The sequence below is a fragment of the Monoraphidium neglectum genome, assembly GCF_000611645.1.
Source record: "Monoraphidium neglectum strain SAG 48.87 unplaced genomic scaffold scaffold00578, whole genome shotgun sequence".
NCBI lineage: Eukaryota > Viridiplantae > Chlorophyta > Chlorophyceae > Sphaeropleales > Selenastraceae > Monoraphidium > Monoraphidium neglectum.
Window position 1 is genome coordinate 358 of NW_014013050.1, and position 7,529 is coordinate 7,886.

General features: G+C 65.3%; 1 protein-coding gene across 1 annotated transcript; it reads right to left on the reverse strand.

The window, feature by feature from the left end:
- Nucleotides 1–440: 440 nt before the first annotated feature.
- MNEG_4242 (WD repeat-containing protein 67) lies at nt 441–6,772 on the reverse strand (the record flags this gene model as incomplete). The annotated part of the gene is made up of 13 exons (XM_014047279.1): nt 441–566; nt 994–1,140; nt 1,359–1,424; nt 1,779–1,864; nt 2,129–2,240; nt 2,470–2,548; nt 2,945–2,995; nt 3,287–3,390; nt 3,613–3,672; nt 3,905–4,024; nt 4,247–4,604; nt 4,797–6,028; nt 6,236–6,772. Coding segments are annotated over 13 exons (3,078 nt in total), but the record flags the coding sequence as incomplete, so codon positions are not given.
- Between the last annotated feature and the right edge of the window lie 757 nt (nt 6,773–7,529).

The following is a 7,529-nucleotide window of genomic DNA, read 5'->3' on the forward strand; positions in this document are numbered from 1 at the left end:
CCCGCCTCTGCCGCCGCCTGCTGGGCCGCCGCCTGGTCCTGGAGGCCGCTGGCGGCCGCTGACTGGACAAGGTCTTGCTCCAGGGCCCACAGCCGCTGCTGCGCCTGGAACTCCAACACCTGCACGGCGTTTAGGGGGTTCAAACTTTGGAACTGCAATGTGCAAATTTGGAAAAACTGTGATTTGCTATGTGCAATACTTGATATTTTAATCTAATTAAATCTGCACCGTGCAAGCCTGCGGTTTTCACATTGCAATTGTGCTGCAAATTATGTCATCTGCACGCGTTGACTTTCTCCGCCCCCTCGGGTGGCAGGCAGCCAGCTCAGCTGGCACCGCAGGCGGCCGCAATCAGGGCGGTCCACCGCCAAATCAGAGATCCACCGGGCCCCGGGTTCAGATCACACAGATCTGGACTCAGGTCTCCATCGTCAGATCACCTTCAGGTCCTCTTCCTCCTGCCGCGACTTGAGCGCGTGCGCGGCGAGGCGCCGCCTGTGGGCGAGGTCGTCCCGCAGCGCCGCCAGCTCGGACCGCCATTGGTCGCGCATGCCCGTCAGGCTCGCCTGTTGCATATTGCCGGCACGCGTGGGGGTGCAACGGATAGTCAGGCGAGTGGACAAATGAAAGTCATGCGGCAAATCGAGGCGCGCCGGCCCGCCGCCAGGGCGGGGCGGGTCGTCGCGTTTGTATGAAGTGGGGTGGTCAGCCATTGCGCCCCGTGTCGGCCGGCCGCTTCCAGGCCTGCGGCTGCCGAATCCTGCTCATACAGACATCACACATGCGCCCCATATGCCGCGAGCGGCCTCTCCCGCACCCGCACCCATGGTTACACCCCCTCGCGCTCATGGCTCCGCGCCCGCACCGCACCCAAACCCATACATCGACGAACCCTCCAAAACCCCACAGAGTCCTTCCTCATCCCAAAGCTGCCTCAACGCGGACACGCGGCCCTTTCCCGTCTATCAATTCTCGCCGCCGCGGGCGCCCCACCTCGTAAGCGCGCTCGGCAGCTTCCACCTGCAGCAGCTTCTGCTCCTTCGCCCTGTCGTCCAGCCGCGCCAGCTCGCCCGCCAAGGCGTCTTCTGCAGCGCGCGCCGCCGCGCGCCGCTGCGCCTCGAGGGCCGAGAGCTGCTGCCTCTGCTCGTCCCCCGTTGCGCGGCGCGAGCGGAGGTGCGAAGGGGGACGGGTGATCAGCCATGTGTGTACGAACACGCGTATGTGAGGTTTTCTGCGCGCCGCGTCCGCTGCTGATTGTTTTGCTTCATTATGAAAGGTTAAACCCCTTGCATGCGCCCGCTTTTCTGCGGTGCATGCAATGGGTACCAGTCTGCAAGTCTGCAGAGCCCGCCGCGCACCTGCACAGTCAGCGCCTCGGCCTCGAAGGCCACCTGCTTGGTGCGCTGCTCCAGCTGCATCACAACCTGCGCGCAGCGGGCAGCAGCGCGGGCGCGCACTCAAACGGGGTCCCCGAGCGACCGAGCGGCCACGCCCTGCCCTGTAGGTCGCACACACGAAGCGTGGCATTGGAGGGGCACGCTGCTGCTTGTGCGGCTTTGCCCAGCCCCTTAAAATTCGCACGACCCAACATTCCATTCCGAGTGCCCCAGCTGGTGTCTTCTGATTGACCCAGCCTGAAGCTATTTGGGCAAGCGGCTCTAGGGGTGAACCCTAACCCCCCTAAACTCCGAACCCCGCACCGGGCCTGGACAGAGCGAAGCGGCACACCCCGGGGTCACCTCGGATGGCGCGCCTGCCCGCCAGGCCTATGCACCCACCTCCCTGCGCCTGACTAATGCAGCCTCCGCCTCCTGGATGCGCCGGCGCTCCGCCGCCTGCAGCTGCACGGACGTGACCGGGTACTCTGTGGCGCCAATGGCAAAAGGTGGTGACGGGCACGGGCGAGGGAGTGCAAAATCGCGCTTTTTAGGTGAGATGTAATGACGGTGCAGTAAAAATTGTAAGGCCTTGCGCGCCCAAGCAGATGAGATGGCCGAGGGGTGTTGAAGCGCATGGCAGAGCGCGCGAGCAATACAGCAGCTGCAGAGGCGCGATGCGAGCATTGGAGAATCCGCGTGCAAGGAATCAAAGCGGTCAGAGGATGAGCCTCAACCGTCGTGCCTTTCACCTGTGAACTCGGGGTAAGCCGGCACCCCCTGCGGCAGCGCGCGCGCGCCGGGCGGCGCCACCTGGATGTGCTCGTGCGTCGCCTGCTGCAGCCGCAGCGCACGGCGCAGCAGCTGCGGGGCAGAGCGGTGCGGTGGGAGAGGATGCGTGGGAAGTTCAATCGCCAGCCTTTGGGCAGCCCTGTCGGTCTGGGTGGCCGCAGGAGCAAAGGGGCCCATTTCCAAGGCAGCAGACGCACCGATCCTAGTCGGTCATGCCCCATTCAAAGCCGTGATTGACCGAAAGCACGACGTCGCACACCCAGATCATGGGTTTTGGTCAAACTTCTTGGTCAAACCACACCTTGTGGATGTCCACGGCTTTGGGGTTTGAGAAGAACCGCTCCAGCGCCACCTCGTCATCAGCCGCCGTCACCAGGGACCTGAGCAGTACCGGTGATGACACCGCGAATTAGCATCACTTGGCGGGGTGCCAGGCGGGTCGGGGTCGCAGGGTGGCAGGGGTTGCGGGTGCCGGCGGGGCCGAGCGGGGGCCGGACACCAGCTCTCACAGGTGGAGGGTGACACGGGTTTCTTGCCCAGCAGGGTAGCTTGCAGGCAGGCTACGGCGCCGCAAGGCTGGTCAACCGGGAGCTGTCAACGCAATGCAGCACCAGCCCTCACCAGCATTTTCCACCAGTCCCGCATACAAACACACACACGCACGCCAGCACGCGCGCTCACAAGCACCCGTACGACGACACATAAGCACAAATGCACGCACACATGTGCGTTTCCAAACACGCACACTGACGACGTGCTGTATGACGCATCCTGACCTGAAATGTATCAGGTAGGCCGCCAGCAAATGGTACATGAACTGGGGTCCCCTGATGACAGGATTGGGCAAGGTGCCGGCAGTCAAGCCGCCCTCCTTCCAGCTGCCCTCGCCACATGGCAAGGACAATCGACCGCGAGCGCGTCCCCCCGCTCATCGCCCGATCGGGCTACAGTATCCCCCGCTGCACAACGCCCCACACTTGCGGCGAGCCTCGCGCGTGCACACGGGGAAAAACAGTCGGGACGTCCGTGCTCGAGTGCTTGAGAAGCAGTAGCGGCAGCATAGCAGGCTGAGCAAACGAGCCAAACGAGCCAAACCAGCCTGCGCCCCCCTCACCCACCATGCCAGGCAGTGGTCCCAGGCCGCCAGCCAGTCCTTTCTGTCCACAAACAGGTCTGACAGCAGCCCCGACAGCTGGTGCCACAGCAGGCGCAGCACGGCCACCTGCGGCGCAGGCGCGCGTAGCGGAGGGTACGAGACCACCACGAAGCCGGCGGGAAAAAAAGGGAGCGCTTTGCCATGGGAGACACGGGCGCCTTGTCGCTCGAGCGCCTTGGACGATTGCCAAGGCACAGGCTGAGTCAATCTCTGATGGCGGCCAGCGGGGCAACCAATAGCAAGTCATGTGTCGACCAAGGTTGTGGATGAGCAGCGCAGTCGCCCCACCTGCAGGTCTGGGCGCATGAGGTGGGCGCCCAAATCTGGGTCATGGTGGCGCAGCAGCAGCTGGGGTTGGGGGTTGGGGGAGGGGGCGGCGGAGCCAGATTGAGGTTTCTGGGCGATGCGAGGCGGCGGCAGCCGACGCCATGCGCCGCAGCGCTTGCCGGGGCACTTGGGCCGTCAGCAGGGCGGGCTTGCTGACGTCTGCTGCTGACGTCATCAAGACTCATGCCATCATGACAGGACCCGCACAAGAGTTTGCTGAGAGATAACATAAGATAAGAGCAGGCGTGCGCACCATGCAGCGCCGCAGCAGGTTGACAGGCGGCGAAGGAAACGACTCGAACCAGCCGCTGGCCCAGTAAAGGAGCACAGTCGCGACCGCCTCAAACGCGCCGTGCGCGTTTGCATCAAATAGCTGCACGAAAGGGAACGCCACGCGCGGCGTCACCTCGGACTCGGCTGCGAGGAACGCCACACGTGCGCGGCAACACGCGTTGGAAGGTGAGACGAGCTTCTCACAGGGATGAGGGTGATTAGGTGTCGACGGGGATTCCTCCTGCTCCTGGCGCCGCTGCTGTGTCTGCTGCTGGCCTCCCTGCTGCTACCGTTGCTGCTCCTCTCCCTGCTGCTCCCCCACGTCCTGCTCCTGCCGCTGCTGATACCGTACCCCTGGCGCCGCCCCGCCTGCTGCTGCCCCTGCCGCAGCTGCGCACCAGCCCCCGCCAGCCGGCGAGCCGCCGTAGCGCTCCCCATCCATCCCCTCACCGAACAGGGGGCACCAGTGCGCCAGCTGCGACAGCGTCCTCTGCAGCCGCCGCGCCAGCGCCGGCCCGCAGCCGCCCGCCGCGCCGGGCGCCGCCCCAGCACCCTGCGGGGATGCGCGCCGCCGGCGCTGCTCGAGGCGCTTGGCGAGATCCGCAAAGGCCGGGTGAGTGCCTCGGTCTTCCAGGGCTCTAAACGCCGAGGTGTTGCGAGGCAGCTGCAGCAAGTGCTCCCTGGAATTGATTGCGGAGAGCATGCATGCATATGTCACTTCCAATCTGGGAGCATTAAGGGTGGAATTTGATCAGGGCGCAGGCCGGCAGGCGGCGATGGTTGGCGACGGCAGTGGCAGCGGAGCCGTGGGAGTGTGCAAGGCAGATCATCGGCATCAGCTGTGCGCACGAGCTCATCCAATGCGTGCCCACCAGATCAAAAGGCGGTAGCGCGAAGGAAACTCCCCAAACGTCACCAGCATCTCTTCGAGCCGCCGCCTGCTGACCGCCGCCACGTTCGGTGCGAGCGGCCGTGCTCGCAGCGCAACCGCCGCTGCCGCCGCCGCTGCCGCCGTCGCCGCGCCGGCCTCCAGTGCACCGCCATGGCTGCTGCTGCTGCTGCCGTGGGGGCCGCCGCGCTTGCGGCCGTCGCTTGCATTCGCGTCTAGGGTCTTAGTGTTCCCAATTTCGGTCAGCACAGGGCCCGCATATGTGTGCAGCGTGCCAGCACCGCCGCCGCCGCCGCTGCTGCCGCCGCCCCCGCCCCCGCTGCTGTCACGCGCCGCTGCCTTGGCGACCGCCGCGGCCGCCGCCCCAAGCTGCACAGGCACTGGGAAGCTTCCCTCCAGAAGCTCCGGCGGCAGCGCCGCCAGCTCGCCCGCGCTGACGAGGCGCGCCTGCTGCTGCTGCTGCTGCTGCTGCTGCTCCGACCCTCCCCTCATTGAGTCGGCCGCCCCTTCTTGCTGCTGCACGCTGCCACCGCTGCTGACGCAGGTGCGGGTGCGGCGGCGGGCCGCCGCCATGGATGCGCGAGCCACCGCCAGGTCATACACACGCGCAGCGCCATCGTCAGTCAGCACAACCAGGGTGTTTCCACGCTCATCCACACAGATGGCCTCGGCCCTCACCGACGCTCCCGAGCCGCCGCCGCCGCCGCTGCCGCCGCCGCCGCCAGTGCTGCTTGCCCGCGCGCCGCCGCTGCGGGCTTTGTCGGACGGCCCGAGGCTCACATCGCCCTCCAGCCGGCCCGCCTCGACATCCACGACGCACACGCCGCCGTCCGAGCACAGCACGACCGCCGTCCGTGCGTCCGGCAGCGTGTGCAGCGCGGCGATGCCGCGCCGCGCAAGAGGGAGCGCGACGCCGTGGCGCAGGCGCTGGGTGGCCGCGTCATACACGAGCAGCAGGGCGGGCGCCGTCGTCCCCACCACGACGGTTCTGCTGTCTTGCGTGACGCAGAAGCAGCTGGGGTACACCCCCGCTGCTCCGTCGCAGCCGTTGCTGTTGTGGGCGCCGGCACGGGTTGCGTCGGCGCCGCCGCCGCCCTCCAAGCGCCGCGGCAGGGAGAAGCTGCCGAGCGGCCGCAGCGACTTGGCTGACCAAAGGGTGAACGTTCCGTCGGCTGCGGCAACCACCAGCGTCTGTTCATCTGGAGAGTAGGACGCCTGCGGGCGCCACGGCGTGAGCAGCCGCTTGGTGACATGCAGGAGCAAGGACGCGGCCATCGGGGTGCTGGTCGCCTGGACAGACCTCAACGCGCTTGCAGCTGCAGCAGCAGCCCCGAACCACTGCGAGCGATGTTTACGGACAGCACTGTCTCCCCCAAGCGGGCACCACTCGCGCTGTTATTGTCGGCCAAGGCGCGGGCGCACCTGCAGCGTGCCGTATGGCGCCGCGCTGAGCAGGCGCCGCCGCTGCAGCGTCCGGAGGTCCCACAGAACGATGCCGTCCGCCGACGCGGCCGCGAGCTGCTCCCCGCCGCACCGCACGGTCAGCGACCGCACGCGCGCGCGGTTGCCAGCGAGCGTCGCGCACGCGCGGCTGGCGAGGTCATAGCAGCGGACGCCGCCGGTATGTTGCGCGACAAACAGCAGGCGCCGGTCGCGCGCCATCCACGCGGCCGCCGCGCCGGGGCCAGCGAGGGGTTCGAGCTGCGTGAAGCGCCGCCGGTGGGGCTCGAGCTGCAGCACAAATACGCGGCCGTCCCCGGTAGCTAGCGCCAGCGACCCGCCGCCCGGAGTCAACGCGCATGTGGCAAAACGCCGATACGGCGCTCCGCGCCGGCGCATGCCACCATCCTTTGGACAAGGCAGGGCCTGCACTTTGAACAGCAAGCCATACTCGTCTGGCTGCGATGCAGGGGGCAGCGAGCCCGCCTTGCCCCCCAGATCTACACTAGCAGGTCCCATGCCAGCCGTTCATATTACACATTCCATCATGTATCATAAGATGTGCCTTCTCTTTCTACGGGGGAAGGTTTGAGCCACAGATCGCAGATTTCAACAACAGACTGTGAAGCTCATACCACGGTGATGCAAAGATACCGGTGATATCAAATTGAAAAAATGATATCCTCCATAGGTTGCTTGCAATGAGCAAATCTCGGTCGTGTGTCCTTGACAAACTTCTGGCTTCAGACCCAGGCGAAGGTGGCCATAAATCGTCCTGGTCAATCTCTGCATGCTGCACACCTGTGCACATACTCCACTATGATACCTCAGGGTTCACTTGAATTTTCATATGTATAAAAAATCACAACTTTTGGTGGACATGCAACTGTATCGAGTGCTCGATAGATTGTGCAGGACTGCTGTGCTCCTGCTGCCGCTAGCGTTGGTGGGCATGGCGAGTGCCCACCCGCTTGCCCGTGGCCTATGTAATTCTCTTGTTCGGCTGGCCTGTGGTCCAAGAAAATGTTGTTTTGCGGGCTACAGATACCCTCCCTGATAGCTGCCTGGATGCCATCGACACCACGCCAAGTTGCAGCGTTGCGCTGAGCGGGAACCTGCAAAATGACCATTTTTAATTGCTCGGCTGTGGCATGGGTTTAAGTGGTGTGTATGGAACTTGTACGGCGCTGCGATGGTACACAATCAGAGGGGTGGTTGGCGGGGAGAGGCGCGGGCGGGGGTGTGAGTGCGTGCGTGCGTATCTGCGTGCGTGCGT